The 23,681-nt window shown below is 36.3% G+C and overlaps 1 protein-coding gene across 1 annotated transcript in view; it reads left to right on the top strand.

Moving 5' to 3' along the window:
- Positions 1-23,681, top strand: part of Dad (Daughters against dpp) — a 27,925-nt gene continuing 4,244 nt past the window's right edge. The window contains exons 1-4 of the mRNA XM_090101664.1: positions 1-415; positions 13,521-13,574; positions 21,156-21,236; positions 23,431-23,618. Of these exons, the coding sequence (XP_089957790.1) occupies positions 154-415; positions 13,521-13,574; positions 21,156-21,236; positions 23,431-23,618 (585 nt within the window). The 5' untranslated portion in view covers positions 1-153. The remainder of the gene's footprint in view (positions 416-13,520; positions 13,575-21,155; positions 21,237-23,430; positions 23,619-23,681) is intronic.

Raw genomic sequence — 23,681 nt, 5'->3', positions numbered from 1 at the left:
TATGAAGGCGTCGCACGGTGTTACGGGCGCGCGGCGTACGTCACGGCACGCAGCGCTCATCGGCCGTCAGTAGTGAGGCCGCACGCCGTCAAGTATGTCGTGTCGGCAGTGCAGCGCGCGGCGCGGGCGGCCGCGCTCGTGACGTGACATGTGATGTTCCGGAGACGCGCGCTCCGGCGGCGGCTGGCAGCGGCCGGCGCGCCCTCCGCGCCCGACGAGCAGCTCAAGCGGCTGGCCAGCGCGCTGGACGCGGGCCCGCTGTCGGGCTGCGTGCCCGGCGCGGCGCTGCGCCTGGCGGCCGCGCGCGCCTTCCGCTTCCCCGACCTGCGGGACCTCGCCGAGCTGCGCCGTCTGCCCTCCTGCGAGCACCCGCTCTGCTGCAACCCCTACCACTTCAGCCGACTGTGCGAGCCCGGTACGTGACGCGCAACAAGTGTGAACGTGTGCAGTGGAGGCCGGGACGAGCCTCTCGGCCGGTGATCTCGTGTGTGCCTTTAGAAAGTTGTGAGCGAACCTAACCTCCGCGCGCGTTTCGGGCGCGTAATTAATATTTAAGTATTTTTCCACGTTAGCACGTGAACGTTCAGCCGGCTGCACTTAGACGGTATCGGTGCAAATCGTTATCGCGTATCGGCCCTATCGCCACTGTTTGCCTCCTCTATCTGTCGTTACGTCGCCGCGGCGTCATCTCGCCACACGTCGCCCGCGCCGGTGTAGCGTTTCAGAGTCGCCGTCCTCCGAGGCCGTCCTATCCCTCGGAGTGCGATTGTAAACATTGCTTTCGGCGCTCTATTAATAGACTGTGACATCAGTCGCGCGGTTAAATGTTCGCTTTTCGGTGTGCACGGCCCGTTGCTGCGTGAGAGTGGCCCAAGCGAAGTCGGCGGCTCCAGGCGGCTCCGCGTAGGTGCGGAGCGTGCGCGAGGCGAGCACCTAATCTGCCGCCGAGGGTCACTCGCTCGCGATAAGCAGACAAGGTCACGGCGTTGGCGCCGCTACGCCGCGACGCCCGGCGCGCGCAGCCCGTTAACTTTTTAATTCGCCAGCGATGGCCGCCTTCAGCTTTGTACGTAATTATTTAAACTCCTTAGTCGGTCTCCTCGCATGTCGCGCCGCCGATGACCTTTAAGTGTTTGTCTTCCTTAATTTTTATTTCCTAATTATATTGAGCGGGCCGTTTAATCTCTCGGATTTAATGTCGCCGTCGATTGCGCCGGCGAGGCAGTGTAATTTATACTCGTCTCGCCCGCGGTACGTTATTCGTTAGTAAATTAGTATTGATAAAAGATAAAACTTGACTTTTATGTTCGATCGACTCACGCGCATCGCCTACAACCACCCACATTTCGGCATCACGGATTGGTACTTAACCTGGTGTAGGCGTTTTGACAATGTTAGCATATTAATTAATGAGAAAGCTAATATTTTATTACCGTCTTTTTAATCATTGACGAATGAGTTATTTTTAATGCCCTCAGTATCCGTGAGAACTTCGTTAAGATCCACTATTGGTTCTTAATTATGTTCGAATTCTATTGATTGACGAGTAATTGATTTTCCAATTTTAATACTTAAGTATTATCTAATTGAAATCTTTCTTCAATTTATCATGATTTATAACAAATAACAATCAACTACACTTTCTCGATGATTGAAAATTATTTCCATTCAAAGAATCTAAAGCCAAAACAATAGGTACATAGTTATTAAACATTCACTAAATTTTTATCTGTTATTAAAAGTATGATTCAATTTGATTCATAAAAGTTGAATCACCCAACACTAAAAAGAATGACAATTTGCAAAAGTCAAAAACCATTCAGTTATTACCAGGTTCAGGTACCATAAACAATGCAAAATTCCAACTGGTTTTCATTAAATTTAACATTCTGAAACACCGCTACAATGTTGTATGCAAATAAAGGGAATATCAAATATGCATTTATCGATAAATTAGTGCAAAATTGAGAGGTTTTTGCCAGAGCCCACCTGCGTATTGAGTATTTACCGTCGCGCCGCGCGCCGGCCGCCGCTCGACGCCAGTGTTTTTTGCCAACTTTCCCCGCAGACATCCTCGCCGCCTGGTGACCGTCGCCGGCGCTCATTTGATTCATATTCCAATTTCGTACATTATCATTTAATTACTTTTTGTTTTTAATCCATCACCGTTTATAGCCGTACTAGGAAATGTTTACAATCGTCGCGAATTTTAAATTGTAAATCATGTTTTTTGTATCGATTTTTAATTTTACAATCCGCGCCGTCGTAAAAACGCTGTAAAATTAATCGTTGGATGATACTATATTTTTTATATAGTTTAATCATATGATTAGTCCGGTGCTTGTAAGTTTTCCACTATTCAATGTTATCGAGGTAATAAAACTTTATTTTTCTCGTTTCAAATTTAAACAAAGAAACGAATGCATTATTTACACAAACATTTGAAAAAATGTCAATAGATAATTAAAATTAAGAAAAAAAAAACATTCTGTCAAATTATTTTAGATAACGTTTCATATTTTTATATTTAATACCCCATAAATTCAGAAAATGAGACATTAAAAGTACAAGCAATAAGTATAAAAGCAACATTTTATGTTCAAATCAGAGATGTAACGGAGCTTCGATTCCGGTTCCGTTAAGTCGGAACTTCCGATTATTATTACACTTTCGGTTCCGACTTCGGTTCCGATACTTTTGTATCGGATGTTAATCGGAGGTCGAACGAAACAAAGCGGGCGGCGCGCGACGGCCTGTGCCGAACAGGTTCATACATGTCGCGCGGGGAATCCCCCGACCCCCACTACGTGCACTCTATCATCAATTATTTTTTCACTTGTTAGTTGTTATTATTTGTTACGCCCAAGACACGTTTATAGGTTATAGATAATTGTTTTGATTTTTGCGGCTTATTATCAATGAAAGTGATCTGTTTTTGTGTGGGATAATGAAACCTAAGTCCAGTTGTATTTGGAACTACTTCAAAGTTCAATGAAGTTAATTCAGATTCGGCAAAGTGTAAACTGTGTATGAAGACGCTAACACGCTACTTTGGGTTTTAATTTTAATTAAACTTTAAATTCATTAATTTTATCTTTTGTTCATTTGGAATTATGCAAATTTTTTTTCACAGTTGTTTTTTATTTTATAATAAAAAATAAAAATGAAAAGAATTGACTATAAATCATGTTTTATTTGTCCTTAAACAAACTGACCCTGCCTCCGATTTCGATTCCGATTTCGATTCCGATTCCGATAAACCAAATTTGAAAACTCCGATTCCGATTTCGGTTCCGATAAAACTACCTCCGTTACATCCCTGGTTCAAATACACATTTTTATAGTAAGTAGGTACGTGGCTTAACCACACTTAACAATCATGCAGACTGCGGTTTAGTCTTGTTATATACACGATGGCTAGACAAATATCATTTGTTTCAATGTATTTAACAATAGCATGTAATAGAATGTTAGGTACATCAACTATCGCCAATTACTCTTCTAAATTCGTTGGCAAACAAAATTTCTCCGAAATGTTTCAAAAGTATTGTAGTTTTCCACAATATGACATAGGCTGACATAGGTAATAGGTATTATATTCTGGCCGAATTTCAAAATCTATTTAACCAAAATAAAAAAAAAGATAAAACACGTAGTAAGTGACAGTCATTCATATTTAGAATTCTGTTTATGGAATGTCAAACATTCATCTGCCGGGTAAACCATTGTCGCTAGACGGGAGACCGATAATACCTAAATATCGTTGATCACCTGTCAAAAGCGGCATACAGCCACGAGTACACGGGCGAGCGGAATGTAATGTCTGCGGCAGACTCCATCTGCTATCGCATGGCATGGCCGATATTTATTTAGCCATAATTGCTCGGCGGCTGACTGGCGCCGGCGCCGCGAGGGAGGGGCGCAGCGCAGGTACGCCGACTGCCGACTGCGTAACCGCAACTTGTCCAACTTTTTGTCGTGTTTTTGGGCCGCTTTGTTGGATTTGTGAATGGTCTTTTTGTATTGTGTTCGAAGAATGGACGCTCGATAACTTCCGCCCGCGATTGTCCATCAATTGGTTTGATCTGAGAGGTAGTAACGTAACGCTCGCGCTCCAAATTCCAATACGGTAATTGTCAAACGATCCGCAGATTAGAATATCCGATAAACAGAGCTAAAGCCATAAATTAATCAAGTGACGCGCTAAGGAGGTCCATAAATTACGAAATTAGCAAACTTTCGTCTCGTTCTTGGCTAGAAATCGGAATTATCGATGATCTCAGGTGTATTTCGTCCATTGAGCGGCACCTGTGACAACCGGTATCGGAAACTGGTCAAATTCGCTTTATCAACGCTTGATCCTGTATTCGATACATCTAATATCGTAAACGTATCGAAGACTCGGCAGTACTGTCATGTCCTTATGACATTGAAATACTAATTTATTCTCAGTTAAAGTTTAAAAAATCTAACGTGAAAATCATCTCTTCTACAACTACAACTTGAGTAAGTTTTTATATTAATTAAAACCATAATATGTACCTATTGACGACAAGCATTGTTAAAAACTCGTGTATTTTTTCCGAAATATTATAACATTACTTCACTTGAAACTTTTAATAAACACCCGACCAAACAAAACAGAACAATTAATGACAGTTTACACAACTATTTGGCGCCAATACTTCAATAGTAGATACAGATAGTCACGCAAAGTCGTGTGCATTCACTAGTTCTGATGTTATCTGTGGATATTTCACAATCTCTCTTGTTTTGTTCGGCCATACCAATCCTTTTTGTTCTTTGTTCAACGATTCGCTAGTTTCACGATTGTCATTCATATTTTCTCCTCATTGTTGATAGGCTTGAAAGTTTATTTTTTATCAATAGATACTTATTTGGTAAAAGCATGACTTCACTAAGTAATAAATGTTTTACTATCAGCTCTAGATATTTTTGTCGTCTTATTTTATCAAGAACTAGCGGTCCGCCCCGGCTTCGCCCGTGGTACATATTTACGTTTTCTCTACATCTAATATAATAAAAAAAGAATTATCGAAATCGGTCCACCCGTTCACGCGTGATGCCGTGACCAAGGATTACGTGTCTCATTTTTATATGTATAACTAGCGGTCCGCCCCGGCTTCGCCCGTGGTTCATATGAAAAATAGATGTTGGCCGATTCTCAGACTTACCCGATATGCACAGAAAATTTCATGAGAATCGGTCCACCCGTTTCGGAGGAGTATGCAGACTAACATTGTGACACGAGAATTTTATATATAAGATATATCAAGAATTAACATCAAATATTAAAATCTATTTACTCTTATAATAAGTATTTATTTAAATATATCTAAATTTCCCACAAAACAATAATCTTGTTTGTAAGTATTCTTTCCAACTACTTATTCTAAATACACATAAACTAGGCTTCTTGCTACGGCTTTGTGTGACATAGTAATTCTATTGCAAATAGGTGTTAAAATTATTGAAGGAATTTAAATTGATTTCTAGTGTATTGTCGTAACTCGTAAGCCAAGTGTGTGTGATTTACAAATAGTTTTGTGTCATACACGCATAAATATAACCTATTTAAATACCTGACGTATAACAAAACTATTTATTTTCAATGCCTTAAGATTATATTAATTTAAATAAAAATAAATTTAATTTGTTTTACACACAATATAATATAGTAAAAATTCTTTAAAACTTCAACAAATAACATCTTGGCATTTTATATCTTAATTAAAACATTTTAAAACCTATTACTTACAATACAAGCATAAATTATACAAAAAAAAAAAACCTTAAAAAATCCTTATAAGAAAATCGAAACAATCAAACTGAAATAATTTTAACTACAATCGTTTTTTAATGACTATTAATCGGCACATTAATCGGTGTATCAAAGGATAACCGACAATTATTTCCCAGGAATTAAATAATTATTTAATCATTCCGCCAACTCTTTACATTTTCATGAATGGATACCTTTCATGGCACAACTATGCGAATTCAGATTCTAACCGATTCGCAGAATATTGTTTTTTTCCTTAACAATTCAACCACAAGACTATTATTTCTAGACTAGATATATTTTATTTTTAAAACATTTTAAAGTTAACTAGAAGAATTTGTTAAATATGAAATTTCCACTGTATTTTGTACTAGCTGTTCCCCGCGGTTTCACCCGCATTGCTCCGCTCCTGTTGGTCTTAGCGTTATGATTATAGCCTATAGCCTTCCTCGATAAATGGGCTATCTAACACCGAAAGAATTTTTCAAATCGGACCAGTAGTTCCCGAGATTAGCGCGTTCAAACAAACAAACTCTTCAGCTTTATAATATTAAGTATAGATAACTACATTAGTTAGGTTTAAATTCACGACATAAGGTACCAATGCTAATAAAACCACATATAAATTAATCTAGTTGATTTTAATCCTATTATTACAAAACACGATACTTATTAAATTAAATGTATAATATAATATATTGAATACATAACAATTTAGTTGAACATTAACAAATAAAAATATCGCATCATATTTAAAAAGCAATTTCGATTCCGATTTAAACACGCTAGGTCATATAAATTATGTAGTTATTTATATTATGAATTAAAAAATAAAAAACTTGTCTCTAACTTAGGTATTAGACGTATTCCGATCCGGGAGGCCTCTTGAGGTCTTACGATAACAAATTATTACATAATAACATTTAAATATGTTATACATACGTCACTAATATATTATGAAGTTAATATTCGTTTAATTTGATCTTTGTAAAGTTAATCATTATAGTCTCGACATTACCCGTCTCGGTTGATGACATTTAGCCATTTTTTTGGTGGCAACAAGTTTGCTAGTGTCAAGCCAAGATTTTTTAAATTGATTATTGACATAACGAGATATCGTGAATATTGTAGAATTATCATACAAGAGGATTCATAAAATGAATCCATAAAAAATCAAATTAAATATTACGTTCGTATTTTTTCTTGTTCTTCTTTAGTCTTTGCTCCAGAATAATTAAAGAACACTTTTTGTAAAAGTTACGTAAATAAAATTATTCACAAATTCAGATGTTACGACTTACGAGTGCAAGCCGTGTGCGGCACAAGATTCGAATCGCGATGTTATCTCCAAACATTTAATTACCTTAATTTGTATATCATTACCAAAGAGCCTTTCCTAATGAATTCTTTTAAGACGCCGCTAATAAAACTGAGTAATTTCCTTTCTAAGAAAAACTAACGTTGATTGGTATCGTCTGTTATAATATTGTCCTTAATATGATTAATTATAAATAGTTTTCTTTGAGAAAATTCAGCGCCATTCGTTAATTATTTAGATTGGAAAAGCAGCAGAAATATGGCTAATTTATTACGACAGGACTTAAAGCAACATATTATTTTTTTTAATTTAAAATTCAATGAATATGATATAAAATCCCCTCATAAAGTCCATTTATATGACATGTTAAACACATTTTTTTTAAATTTATATTACCTTTGGAAACATAATTTTAAAAATATTTCACCAAAGGGTGAGTTAAAATACTGTCGGCATAATAGAGTCGCAAAATATAATAACAGGGGTCATTGCTATCTCTAAATCATTTAAAAAGCTCTTTAATTCCTTAAAAAATTACACTATGGTTTTTGATAACGCATGCTACCCCTAATAATTAAGTCTCAATTAATATTATAATTTTTTTAGTCTATTACATGGTTTTAACAATGCACGATTAATTTCAAAGTTTCTGTATAACCACCTTGGGTCGTATTATGATTTATGACCTCTTATTTCCAGACAGTTTACGCCCTGAATTGAAGTGACTGGCAAATTCATATTATGATCGCAATGATCAGCCATGGTTATGACTGGTTGTAATAAATGTTATGTATAATTTTACTATAGACAACTATGCTTGGAATGTTGCTAGAATAAAATATGAATTTGTATTCATTTCATAATGGTTGCCATTTATTTTAACATGTGGATTTATTAGCAATATTGTACGTTTTCTTCCACTGTTACAAATTCCTGTATAAAATCATTTATTAGTAACTTATAAAAGTTTTGTTTGAATTACATATTTGAAGGTCTACTAAAAGAAATTAAATATTTTCGAACATCACTATTTTTTTCGAATTAATGGTAGTTTTTCGTTAAAATGACTGTTCATAAGCATTTTAAAAGGTTCTATAGTAGATAAGAATAAGATGCCTTCTAAGTGAACTTATTTTATAGAAATAGGACTGTCATTGAACGGGAAAGTCCTGAAGTCTTTTCTAAATACAAAATTACAAGTGTGAATCACATACTGTAAAATATGCCATGGGCCATTCAATTAATTTCTTTGTAGGAACTGTGTAGAAATCTATGGTAGAAACTGAAGTCTGAATTGATAAGCGTAAGCGTAATAATTTTGCAAAATCTAGCATTACCTACTTATTCTGTTACTACATGCAATTCTTTCTATTGTACCTTATATCAATCGTCACTATTATAATATCGTTTGGTATGCCGAGGACGTCACGGCGTTTTCCGGCGTCTGCAGCATCAACATGGACTGTCTACTGACTGACTGACGCTGTCTACTTTCTTCGTGATGTTCCTTATACATCGCGAAAGCTATCTTTGTATGTGTCATATTTTTTAATTTCATTCTGCGAATCGTTTAGACTGATGGATAGTTTAGTTTTGCATGTCTTATTTAAAACAACTCATATAGGTATCGTTTATGTGAACATGAAATCGTTTATACCGCACTTTGTTAGATCCAGCATAAATTTTTCATTGAATGTTAATTTATCCAAAGTAGGCATTCTCGCTACGCATTGACGGCTTCCACTAAGACACAGGACTGTTAGTATTGTCTTCGATTGAATAGCAATAGATTATCTTGAATTAAACATGTGTTTTGCGTATTAATGTGACCACTGGACGAGCGAGGTGTGTCCAGCGGCGACCTTATCTCCGCCTACATTATATACAAGTGATATAGCGCGGTGGCCGGTCAGCTAAGTGGAATGCTACAGGTATGTGTCGGTACGGACTATACCGATAGCGATCCGACCGCTCCTCCCCGTCACATCTTCAACTTGGCATTTATGAGCGTGACGTCAATTCTGGCGCCTAACTACATTCCGCAACCGTTTGTTTCCTATTATATTCGAGATTATTATTTAAATTGATGATTCTAGCTCCCTTCCGCGATAACATCGCCGGAAACGCAAGAAAACCGACCGAAAGTTCACTCCGAAGAAATTGGAAACGGAACGGATGTTTTCTATCTCGAAATAAAATTAATGGCAACAATCTAAATCTTATTTGACCTCTCGTTTTTATCTTTAAAGTTGATAAATCGTAAAAACGTATCCTGCGTCTCTTATCTATTCGGTGGAAATCTGTGTCGCTTTTATATAATGTTGGAGATTCGAGAGTTATAACTATTCACGCGAAAACATGTCATTATATTTGTATGTTTACCCGCGCTTATCGCCAAATAAGATAAGTTTATTTTTCGTGGTGACATTCGCTGGAACTTTGCGAGCCGGCTGAATGAATCGAAACGAGTTAAGCAGTGATTATGAGTGATGGATAGACGGGCGCAGGAGTATTTGTGTAAATGTTAGTACATTGGGCCGATATCGGCGCGAGTGGTGCGCGCAGGCGCGTGGGCCCGCGCGGCCGGCCGGCGCCGGCGCCGGCGCCAACCGACATGTTATAATTCGGGCAAGCTATTTCTGGCGACTCGCACGCGTGCGCTGGCTCCGTGCGTATAGTGCTTTTTAAAATTAAAAACTAAACTATACAGCACCTTAAACAATCGAACCACCGATGTTGCAGCGTAAAGCGTTATGCAATCGTAAACTAAATGACTAATAGCTGTTGCTGAAATGCTAAGCGTAATTTTATCAGGAGGGGTCTTGTTGTCTAAATATCTAATCTAATAGCAAAGCCTTCCTGCTTTTGATCGTGTAATCCGCTGCAGTGATTCATCGTTAACTTCAAAATATTTAACTATGAGCTCTTGAGCTGCCATAAATACCGCGAAGCTCATCAAAGTTAATTCGGCTCCGATGTCCTTGACGTAACTATTCTTCCTTGGCGTCGTAGGTTGAGCGAATTTATTGCGTATAAATTGGATTTATTGTTTGTTTATTGTTTTTTTCTTATTTATAGCGCAACGTGCGGATGTTTACTATTAATCTTGACTCGATTTTGTTTAGTTTCGTTATCGTGGATCCGGGAAACTGTTGGACATTTTAATTTTTCAGGCGACATGTTGGATATTTTGGGAGATTTATGAAACAAATTAAAATCACAGACTTTATAGACGGGCATTATTCAAAGTTAATTAAAATCGAACAAACTGACAAGAACTCCTGTTCCTGTAGTGTTTTTACAGCTATAGAAAATCATTATAATGATTTGTGCGAATAATTAGGCGGCGTGGCTTTCAAAGAGATTTTATTACTTCCCAAACATGCTGAGGACCGGCGAAATGTTAATTAAGTTCGATTTTATTGCGACTACAGATAACCCTTAACCAATGTCGAAATATAGATGTTATGGTTTCCGTTTATAGAGCAATTAATAGACCGGTTGCTAAACCGAGGGACAAACAGACAGAATCTACTGATTGTAAACTAGATTCGCCACCTTCCTTCCTTTTGTGGAGAAAGCGGGAAGTTTTGTCCTAAAAATTATATTTATGGACAAATTTTAATCAGAGTCACATGTTGAAAAATCAGTTAAACTGTATGATGCGTCAATCTATACTAATTACTTTACTAATATTATAAAGAGGAAAGGTTTGTAATTATGTATGTATGGTTTTCACGCATAAACTACTGGACCGATTTCAAAAATTCTTTCACCATTAGAAAGCTGCATCTTCACTGAGCAATATAGGCTATATTGCATTTTCAAAAAAATTAGAGATCCTTACCAAAAATGCAATAATGTAATTATGTAACCCAAGGTGTAAAAAAATCCTTAATAAAAATTCTGTCATCGCGTGCGCTGCGGAATCTATTCCTTGAAGTACGAGGATGGTTCTTATGAAAAAAAAAACGTAAACATGTAGGTACCACGGGCGAAGCCGGGGCGGACCGCTAGTATTAAATAATTTTCTTTGACGATTCTAACTAGTTCTATCTAGATTTCTGTCGATTCGTATCAAAACAAAACTTAACACTGCATTACTGTCCATAATATACTTATTTACTAGTGTTGTAAATGACATTCCATTCACTACAATCGAATCAATACTTTATTCATCAATTTCACGGTTCAATATCCATTGGCAGATGATTTCATTAATTGAAATGCGATCTCTACAGACAGTGTATTCGAATTTTAACTTTGGTCCTATAGTAACACGATGCTATTTTGTTTTTCATTTTGATTTGTGACTAATGTGCGAGGCGAGCAATTAATTGTGAACTTTATTGGTTTAATTACAGAGTGTATTTTCGTTCATTCAATTGAAGGTGGTTGTGACGTATCTGTACGGGCCAACAGTGCACGCGGTCACGCCACGTTACACACCGTATGTTTATATGAATTAAAAAGTTATGTGGATCTATCGTTTATAAATCATATTTTACAGTTACTAGTTATCTAAATCATTGGAGAGAATTAGTTCTTCGTCAAAATATGTACTCCGCAAACGTTTTTGTAGGCTAAGATAGTTTAATGTTGCGAAAGTTGATTAAAGATCGTATGTATCTAAAATATGATTAAGATTAGAAACATAGGTGTCCTTAAACATTTTAAAACAATCCCCAACTAAGGTTCAAACAATCTACAACACAGTTACTTCAACGCCTGTGAATAAGAGCGAAAATCTTGAAAACCACAACGGTACAGCTTTAGTCGTGCACACCAAGACGTCCATAATCGCCATATTCGCGACAAAATTGCTGTTTATTTTGCACGACTTCGGTTAGACAGACAGACATAAAATGTCAACACTGAATATTATTTATAGTGCGGCCGTTTAGGGTCATTTGCTTTTACTTTTTCTGTGTCTTGGTATGTACGACTGACTCATGCGAAAATTCTCAGCATTTAAATTTCATTTAATTGTTCCTGCGTTGAGTGACACTTCTTCTCGACAAAGGTTTGAGCTAATAATTGTCAGAGATTATCGTATAAGTGATGTTATGTGCTGAAACGCTTTGTGAGCTGAAGTTTTTATTACCTCCAGGTTTTGCAAACAACGCTCAATCTCTTAGTCAATTCCTTTAGGGCCGAAGAATGTGTAGGTACTTCATTTTCCTTGAATTTATTTAAGTATTGTGATTAATACAGCAGGACAAGCGAATGTTCTAGTTGTTTGAATATCAAGCGCAACAAACACGAGCTTTGTATGCGAAGTGTGCTTCCGCGGAATGAGATTTCGATTCGCTAGAAATACGATACTATCGTTCGACTCGCAGCGCTCATCAGCTAATAAAAATCCAAGACAGCCACAGATTTTATTGTTATTTTCATGTCATAATTCGATCCGACGAACGACTCAATATGCAGGTGCATTCGCCAATTGTTTAGAAACGTCTTGTGTATGCGCCGTTAAAAATTTCTCAGAACCGTACGTCGGCCACACGTCCTAAAGTATCGTTATGCATTATTGAAATTCGTTTATTAAATCGTATTCAGACTTCACACGTCCGCCGCCGACGGCGCCGAATCGCAAATGACGATTGCACGACACGCATTCTGAATTCAAAAATTTGAATGGCGCCCGAAATTTTGGAATAGCCAATCGCGCGTGCCGATTATATTTAATGACTCATTTACATCAGTCGATATGTTGATATAAATCTATATTGTGACCACTGTAAATCTTTCGAGGCATTTTAACCACTTCTTACATCGCATTATCTCGGAACGTGTTTTTGATATTTTCGATTTATTATACTGACATTTTGGTCGGTTGTAAAATGCGCATTATCAACCTAAATTATTTCCTTGTTTTATATTTTGGTGGTGTACGATTATTATGGATAATTGTATCGAGAATTTGATAGGACCGTTTCTACCTGCTGACCCTTACACTATTTCCTCTAGACGGCTGTAATTTGACAAATCTAACGCATTTTTAATGACACATAAAATAGGTTATTTGAAAATCAAATGACAGTGTCTTTGAGGGCCTAAAATACAGGGTCGTGGGATCGAAGCAGACATAATTGGAGTGTATAGTGTAGGCTACCTGGTCGGCTTGTTTGTTCAAATATTGCTTTCCCTTGAGGCGTCGAGTTACCGTAACCGACCACGAAAAAAGAGGGTGAAAAAATTGTTACTGAAATAGATTTGATAATTTCTTTTCGCTTCAAAATAGCATGCAACATTTTTCAAAGTACAAAGTTGCAAGTTCATTATTTATAAATATTAAATACTTTTAAATAAACAGTCGAAACTGTCACATAAAGGTTAGGTTTTTATGAAAGTATATTTAAATTGTGTATTAAATTATTTTTTTCTTCTTTCCAGAGACTCCCCCACCACCGTACAGTCGAATCGCAATGGAAGAAGTAAAGAGTAAAGGTGAGTTTACACTTATACAATTTATAGAATTTAATTTGTTGTCAGGTCAAAATTATAACTGTAGCTGTAGGGACAAAATAGTTGATAGGTTCTTTAAAGTCTTATGTAAGTTAGCTGAAGATACATACTTCTAGTCTGTAATAGGTTATGTGTAACATTTGTCTGTTTATAACTGTCAAATGCTTGTCAAATTTGAGTGTTCATGTCTGACAACTTTATAAACGATTTCCGAATTCACAACGATGATCAATAGAATTTTTGGTTTACTGATAATCCACGAAATAACCATTCCCTAAAACCAATAAGAATAATAACACTTTAAAAAATCGGGCACAGAAGCGATATTTCTAAGAAGTGTAGATACATGATGAGCTCAAAGCGTCTGTTCAGTGTTCACTGTAGATCATAGATCTCAAAAGCGCGGTAGATCGAGGAATCCGGCCGAGGACCGGCGCCCGCGCCGCTTCCTGGAAATTCGGGATCACTAGCGATGTACTGCAACTTATCGATGTTTTTTTTAATTTTATTATTTTAACAATCATTTTATAGTTATGATTTTTATATTATCTGTAATGTGTAAGTTCAAAGTTTTACGATATACGCATAATTAAAAAATATATCTTAGGTTGTATGATAACGCGCGAGTACAATGTCATCAAATCTAATACGAGAATAACTGTAATACGATAAAGCGTGAATTATCTTTGCGCATTAAAAACAGACTAACGATAACAGGGTTTTGTTCATAAATAGCGTTATCGTTTAATTAAATGGCCGTGCATCGTTCTGGCTACTCGATATGCGAAAATTATTATTTTCTAGCTGACTCGGCAATTTTTTTACCGTCAGGACACTCTATTTACTTAAAAAATAGTTTAATATCTCTTGTCATTACTATCGAGTGCATAAAAAAGCATAAAAATCGCTCCAGCCGTGTCAGAGGAATTTGCAGGTTGCGCTGTGACACTAGAATTCTCTACCAACATGGATTGTAAATAGATTTGTCATGTGTCGATACAAGATCACAAACAACACTATTTATCTAATGTACTTGTGGTTCTCGGTATGCAAAACGTCGGCTGTTTTGTTATGTTAATGATAGAATCGACACGAGTTAATATGCGCTGCTTTGATAGATTCAGTGTATTGATTTGCTTCGATAATTGGTTATTTATATGTTCATAACACAATTGTGTAGAAACTATACATATTAGAAATACTCATTAAATTGAAATATGTAAAAAATCTTTTTAATTTTACGCTAGTACCTAATTGAACACAAGTTCTGTCTGGCGTTTTTAATCACGCTATTCTAGCTATGAACGAAATACAATTTCACTTTATAAATAATAAATCTCTATTGAAAAGATTTTATTGGATAGATAAATGTAAAAAATGAGAGTTTATTATCCTATCACCTAAACTTTAATATATCGACACGATTAAATTAGAACTACTCAATAATCAAAAATTAACACATGAATACGAAGCAATAATAGTTAAATATATAAATTGTTCTATCAACTACAGTTAAGCAAGGTATCTGATTAATTTTCCAACATTAATAAATTGCGGTATGTAGAGTCGATACGATTAGTCGACTCTTGCGCAACCCTATGGAGCTGGTCCCTCGGCCTGTGCGCATTCCAACGGCGGTCGCCATCTTTAAACTACATTATTAATGCTTACGGCAAACATCACTGGCTTTTTTCTTCCCTTTGTACGCATCCCTGCGGGGAAGGTATTTGTTTTCAATAAGCCCTTTCGTATTTTTGTATGAGCCCTTTCGACGATTATTAAAAGCCAATTAAGTATTAAATTTGACATGTATTGACGTGTTAATATGGAATTATTGTGTATGTATACAAAAACTAACGTTTCTATCTTTTGTCTTGCGATATAAGTATAGCCTGCTGTGGCCAATCGAGAATTTCGATTCGATGTTATGACCGGACATACCAGTGTGTTGTTTTACTCATTTTGGGTTAAATGGTACCCAAAACTGCTTGTACAAACTCGTCCTGTTTGATTTCCAGTTACGAATTATGGTTACAGACCATATTATAGTGAATGGTTTGGACTAGGCTGACTGATTTTATGTAGGTAATAATAATAATTTTAGATCTATTGCAACATTTACCAACTACTTTCAGGAAGTATGCAAAATTTGAACTGTTTGTTATACCAGACGTTTAAAAAACAATCAGACGCCATTGCTGATCCCGCGTCACAGGATTTCCCGGCATTTCCACAATCAATGTTCCTGCAGGCTAGCGAGTTGCGAGCTATCGCGGGATTCCCTTCCAGCATTCATCATAGGGTTTCCCGAGGCTCCAGACAAATTCCTCCCCTTCGTTTAGTTAATTTGACGCTTGTCTGCGCATTTATCAACCCTTATAAATAACCCTTATCAGTGTAATTCGCAATTAATATGCGGCGACACTGGTAATACTTGTTAATGAGTAACATAAATTTTGTAAATGCTCTTCGTGTGGGGACCGCTTCATTTTCATTATTTGCTGTTACATTTCTTATAATTACAGTAATTCATTCCGCGATCGCTTTTTTGGTGCGTTCGCATGTACACCGAATATATCGTCCGGGCTAAAAGCATGTGAAAAACGGACGTGGGATATTAATTGATCCGGTGATATCTTAATATTATTCGTGAGCGATAGGAGCGAGTACCGCAGGGTCCTGAATGGCCGGCCGCGGGTCGGATCTCTTTTCCGATACGGGTGACATTGACATTCCGATCGGGTCCATTACGGTGTGCTCGTGCTTCCCCGAATCCATTCATTCCATTTACCCGGCGACTGACAAACGAGCGAGATAGCGGAGTTTGAACCCTAACTGTTAAGGTTAAGAGGACCTTTTAAAAATGTTTCTCGCTCTAAGTGATTCGGTCCCTCGCGGGTATCGGGCGGGCGATAACGACGGTATCCATTAACGTTATCGTCACGTTATCGTGGCGCCGGCGCCGCTCGGCTGACACAAATATAACTGGTCAGTGTTTGTCTTCGCCCGCTCTCGTTAGCCGCCTGCTGCCTGCTGCCTTCTCGCTACCCTTTTATGCATCAAATGCCCTATCGAGTGCTTTCCACTTAATTGCTGAGCGCATTTAACGTTGTTTACTTCATACCTTTATCAAAACTTTATGTAACTTGTTCGGCGCCTCGTCAATTATATGTATAAAGTCGTCTAAATAAATACGCGACTCGTCGTACAATGGACACGGTTTTCGTTGGACGGTAATTTATTTGTTCAAATCTTTTTAGTTTCGTTACAAGCATTAACTTTATTTTACGATACCTCACTTTGAGTTTATTTGTGAATCTGCAATTTAAAATTATAATGCGACTTGATAAAACACCCGTCTACGGTCTAATGTTTCATATCGTGAATTGTTTGAAAGTGGCCACAGTGGTAGCATGTATAACACGTAGTTAATTGTCATGTCCAATGCAGAGGTGTGCCCTCCAATACGTCATAATAAGATTTATGGCTGTACTATTGTAGAACTAACTTTTTTGTCGCAACACCCATTTTAATGACTAATGATTTTGTTATTTTATGACTGCTACCGTCGCGTGGCTGATGCAGTAAATTGCACAAAACTGATAAAAATCGTTAACATGTTACAAAGTATTTTTACAAATCATTTTTCATACGAGATATGGCATATCAGAGCGTACAATTACAGTAGCACCTCGTTAAGTCGAACCTCGATAAGTCAAAAACCTCCAAATCTCGAAAAAATGTCTTGTTCCCTTCCCTTCAAACCCGAAAACCTCTATTACTTGAAATTTTGTCCCTCTGTTAGTCGAAATAATCACCGAGTCCCTCCAAGCCATTTTGGTACATATTTTCACTCTATAACTCGAAAAATCAAATTTTGACCTCTGTATCTCGAACATAGCAACGTTTTATTTTACAACCAGTACACTATTGTTTCTTAGAAAACATTTTAGGAGTATACGATAATTAATTTATGACTCACGAAACACGTGTTTGCGTTAAGTATCTGATGACGAAATTATCGATTCAGTAGCTCAGAAAACCGATACTAATGATTAAGATGACATAGAAGACGTGAATAGTACATGCGCTCCATGGGTTTCCATCAAAGAGGCAAGAACCGTATTGAATACCTTACGAAATTTTATAAAGCAAACCAGTATCTTTGAAAAAGAAGAATTTTCTGCTCTTTATAGATTATAAAATGCTAGAGAACAACCAAATTATCTAAAGCAAAAAAAATACTGACTTTTTTAATGCCATATTTTTTATTTTAAAATGATTTGAAATAATGTTGATTTATAATAAATAAAAACATGTTTGTGACCTCTGCAAGTTGAATTTTAATTTATTTTACCTCTGTAACTCAAAATTGATAAGAATAAACCTCAAACTCCTTATGTCGAATCAAAATCCGCCTAAGTCGAAATCCTCCATAAGTTGAAAACTCTATAACTCGAATTTTTTGGCGTCTCCCTTGATATTCGACTTATAGAGGTGCTACTGTATTTTAAAATCTACCTTATATTTTCGTTCGGTTGAAATACAAACGTGAGCATATATTTTGCCATAAATCACAATAATACGTGGTATCAAATATTATGAATGTTAAGATAGAGCAATCAAAATAATTAACTTTATGTATACGCTGAGAATGTTTACAAAAAATGTAAGTCATCTGAAGAATCCTTGTGGTCGGGATCGCAAGGGCTATTCCTCGGTTATTTTAGTCATGGCTGCTTATAAATGTTTATTTGGATTTGTAACTGACGATTCAGTGAATGCAGTCGGTTTGTAAACAAGCCACGGTCTCGGATTGGCATCTGTTTATACTTCACGATATTTTATATGCTTAATTCTTTACGTTCGCAGCATTCGCGATGCGTTACATTTTTATGTGCAAATTAGTCCATGCGTCAACAAATGCTATAAAGGTATAAACATAATATCTATAAACATATCCGCTATTACATGTTTGTTCTCGGGAGCTATCAATTAGAATCAGGTTTTAAATCTCATGTAGTTGGAAATCATCATTGAGCTTCAAAATATCTCTGAAAGAGTGACTCAAAACGTAGCAGCAAACCAAAAAATGCATGTAAATTTTATTCCAAACTTCAAAAAGTGTGTTCACAGTAAATGAATATTTAATGCTGATTGTAATATCTTTTGAATAAACATAGTAGGCCTCCCGTGGCTTGTAAAGAGCCGGTGTCATTGCGCTTTCAAATATTTCTTTGGAGTCGTGTGAACGGCGCGAGAGTACTTTGGAATTCGGTAAGCACTATGCTTGTACTGTCTCTGATCTTACTTTTCTATGTAGCGTGTACTTATTAGCCGTTTTCCTGTAGGACGGTTTAGATTGCGCATGTTTTTAATGATTCTGGTTCTGATTAAAAGAAACAATGAAGGTGGTTATATCATTTTATGAATCGTGAATCGCTGACCTGATTTGAAGTTTGGCATAGAGACAATAAAAGATTTGACCTCAAAAATGGGCAAAGCTTTTTTCAAAAATCAGAAAAAGCCAATGAAAATGTATGCAATATGTAAAACTTAATTCGAAAGGGTAGTGAGCGACAAAGTGAAATGTAGATTTAACTCACAAGATTTGTGTTGCTATTCCTATTTAACACAATATTTATTGCACAGGAAATTGCACATTCTTCTGTGAAAACCATTGAATTATATGAAAATTTCTCAACACGTTATAATAATATCGGCGAGAGGAAATAGTTTTCAAACATTTTACACTTACACGTGCGTCTATTGTTGACGATATGAAATCAAACAATTTTGCAGCCATCCGTTGATTTATAATAAAATATATTTATGAGAGTTAGCGGTATTGTTTTTCGTAAATATTTGAAATTGAATGTGGGAAATAACGACGAAGACATAATAAGCGAAATAGTTATCATAACATGATCAGTGATTAAATTTATATCTACAGTGATTCAATATGATAGGGTATTATTAATGTAATATTCAGATAGGGCATTGATTCCTGAATTACAACAATACCAAGCTTCGGAAAATTAAGTATATTTAGGAAAACACCTTTTCATAGTTATCTTTCTTAAAGAATTTTAAAATCAATTTAATGCCCTAACAAGATGAGCCAGAAATGAGAAAACCTTATTTAATTTCCGTTATTTTATTATCCTGATTAGTAGGTAACTTGTTTTACTTAACCAACTTTTATTTTCTAAAAATAATTATGTAGGTACTCGTGCAAAAAGCTGAAATACCGAACGAAGCCGCTCCATTAGTTAGTAAAAACAAAACAGCAGTACAGTTTTTGTAACAACTACCGAATATTAATGAGAAGTGCTCGAAACTGACTCATGTGACGAGTTTTTGTTAAATGGACATCTTCGTAGTTTTTTTGTATAAATATTTAATTTACTCGGTATATAGCTTGTAATCTATCCATATACCTACGACTGTCGGCTAGCCTTGATATGATCTTCAATATGCTAATACATACCTACTTTATAAGTACACATATGTAGGTACAAATACCAATTCTGTTTTATTATAGCAATGCTGGTAAAGTTCGTACAAAATGTAGTTTTTCATTTATTTTAGGTGTTTACTGGACGATAGTTATTCTGCTATTCGTCCTTTTAAGCTAGCCGTTCTTGAGTAAAATGATAAGTAATAGATATAGTGAAATATACTAAATATTAAACCGATTAGTATGTTATTATGTCTACACATACCTATAGCATCTTATAGTAGATACCTACTCATATGCTTATTTAGAATTTTATTATTAAAATTTATTGATCTTATTTTAGCATAATGGTGTATGGTCATAAAAGCATATGGAAATAAAGTTATTGCTTAATTTGTCTTATCTTCTCATGATTCAACATTTACTCAATATTTCGTATTTATTATTTACCTATGCAAATAAAATACTTAAGTTGTTTATGGTAGATTATTTTCAATTTAAATTATTTTTCCCAATATTGTTTACACATAACCTCTGTGCATGATATTTTCTCGCTGTCAAAATATCGAAGTAATCATAGAAAATTTCGGCACCAAAACCGTGCGCAGGCGCAGCGCAGGTGTCCAGAGTGTGATGTCATCGAGAACTCGATTAACTTGTTCCGAGGAGCTTTATCACCGATTTTTTTGATGTCATTTTGACCGTGCTTGTATTTATTATTATCTAACGCGTGGCGGCATCTGTCTGCTGTTAGGGAACGTTAGATTGGTCATGGATCGATAGATGGCGCTGGTTGGCACTTGGATTTATAAAACTAATTGATATGATTATGAAAAATCGTTCGTTTTGTCCATTGAAAATATACCAGAAAGAAACTAGTGTTTAGGAGTAATCGAAATATATTTGCCTTCCTATATGACTCCTGAGTCAATAAGAAGGTTGGAGGAAGGAAGATATTGATACCTGTATAAATAAATGATTCAATAGATGTTTAAAACCTTTATACAAATGACTAGTACTTTCGGGGATCTGAACGATCAAACACACAAAATATTACTATCATATTGATCCATAATTAACGAAGAATATTTCTATCTTTCCAGAGAAAGGTGAAAACACACAGGACGCGAGGAGGACAGACCATGAGCGGCTGGGGACGGGATCCCTCGCCACTGATGGTGAAGGTAAGCTTCTATTTCAATAATATTAGCAAATTTATAATATTAATAATATAGTAGATATGCCTAGGATTATACTTCAACTGATTATCATGTTTTTAGTAGTAGTCTCTCGATAAACTGCAGTTAAACTCAAACATTTATTCAGCAAGCTGGGTTTTCAGCAGTGCTTTTGAATCGATGCGTTACCGTTTTAGATACATGTACAGAAAAGAGGTTCCATTTAAAAGAGACAAGATTTACTAGTTACATTTATGAAAATATTCAAACAAATTAACAGAAATCATACTTAACAATAGTTTGAGAAAACCAATTCGTATTTACGAACCATAAAGATCAAACATTGCTAAACCGATCAGCTGTTTCGATCAAATGCACTACAATGTATACGACCAGCCGTAAATGATTTAAATAGGTCCAATCATAAATAGCTGGATATTTTGATCCACAGACTATATTACGTGCTGTATTATGTTACAATGAGGCCGATGAGAAGGTTGTTCAATTAGCCACAATTGCTCGGTCGATGAACCTCTCAAGGCTTGATGTTTTCTCCTATGTTAATGCATTGGTGACATTGTTTGAACTTAGACAGGTCTAATTCCTTTGTGATGTTCTCTGATCGTATGTAGGTGTTCGTTTGGTTCGTTCTTCCTCTCCCAAATTTCTATCCCATTACGTTTTTCCGATAAACAGTAGGTAGGTTATATGTTATTTAATAACCTATAAAATTGAGAAAATCCGTTTTGGTTTAGTTGTGTAAATGTGAAATAAGAACTTTGTTTCGCAATTACAATGTTGGTATAGTCTTATATGCTTGTATACTCGTCGAATATAGATCGTCATCGACTATTGGTACACTGTTTATTTCGTACAGCAGAATTAAATGATTTTAATTGAAAAGCTTACACAGCACTCACAGATAAGATACTAGGCACTATTGGGGCTCTTTATACTATAACCATTTAACTTTTCTTCAACAATTGACCACGATTCTAAATATTTACCTGAATATCTCTAATGACACAGAAGTTTTGGATTCGCATTTTAAAAAATTCATGTCAGACCAGATTCGGTCTAGTCTAGATAAAAATAGCAGGTAACCCACGAGGCTGGTGGCGGTAACCTTGAGTATCGATCGACGGGCCGTCTGCCCGGCGCCAACCCACATTACCTACCACTTTTCATGGGATTTGTAAGACACCTGATGGTACTTTCTAGAACCCATTTGCGATATCTTTTTATTGCCATCCTATTTATTCCGTCAGTCCTCGGATCACAGACACAATAGAAAATCTATTGTGTCTCGGCCCGATCGGGCCGCTCGGTGGTCAATGGGTTATTTAGGTACATTCACTTCTTTATTTGTTTCTTATATTGCCCAAATACACAACTATATATTTATTTTTGCATTCGCAGATTAATATTTCAAAGATGTAGTATCTACTTTGAATAATTTGGGAGTCATTTTTTTTAAATAAAATGTTATGTGCAGGATTCAATGTTTGAGTTAGGTGCCAAAGACAACCAATAACTTCCCAATCTTGTTAAGATCAAAATAAAAAATTGATTTACTAAATTTCCTTTTTCTAATTATTGTACCATTTTTACTATCTAGTACTATTTAATGCACCTATGATTAAACCATAGGATTAACTAAAGTAGTTCTAATCACACCTAGTACCTAGATATACCGTTATTTAATTAGTATGGTGACATCATAACGTTATGACAGCTCGTCACATCGGAGCCAAGTGCCTGAAAATATGATGTAATTCCAACAAACATTGTGTCAAATGTTGAGTGCTTCAAGAGTTCACATCCGTTCTTATTTTAAGGAATTAATGAGAATCGAAAGATGGTATCTATGCATGTTCTATAGTAAAGCTTAATGACTGGATGACTGAAATGACAGAATAAGGATGATGAGGCTAAAATTAGTTATTATATTTTCTACAAACATTTCATAATTCTAATAAGACTTCTTCTAGAAGCACTTTTAAATTGTCATTACATAGTTTTAAAATTTGGCACCGGTTACACCTACCAAAATTTTCGAAGCTCTGAATAAGCGAATAAATTGACATTAAGGATTGTACACATGTGCAAATGATAACCTTGGAGAATTTATTGTTTCTTAAACAGCTCGAATTCTGCTTTATAAATGCCCTACCATTCACGATCTTCCCGAACCTTCCAGAACGCCAAAGCTGGGAGTCAGAATGGTGTCGTCTGGCGTACTGGGAGCTACAGCAGCGGGTCGGCCGCCAGTTCAGCGTGCGGGTCCGAGCTGTGGATGTGTTTGGTGGCGGCGGCGGCGCGTGCGGCTCCGGGAGATACGGGCTGTGTCTGGATGCGCTCGATAAGTGTGAACCGCAGGTTGAACAGGTGAGGATCTGATGCTATTGGCTTTAGGGTTAATTGAAGTAGGGTAGGAAAAGATAGGCCCTA

This window comes from Colias eurytheme, chromosome 5 (genome assembly GCF_061535395.1).
Source record: "Colias eurytheme isolate Ceu_HAF_F1 chromosome 5, ilColEury1 Martin Lab GWU primary, whole genome shotgun sequence".
NCBI classification, from domain to species: domain Eukaryota; kingdom Metazoa; phylum Arthropoda; class Insecta; order Lepidoptera; family Pieridae; genus Colias; species Colias eurytheme.
This window is presented reverse-complemented; position numbering and strand designations above follow the sequence as displayed.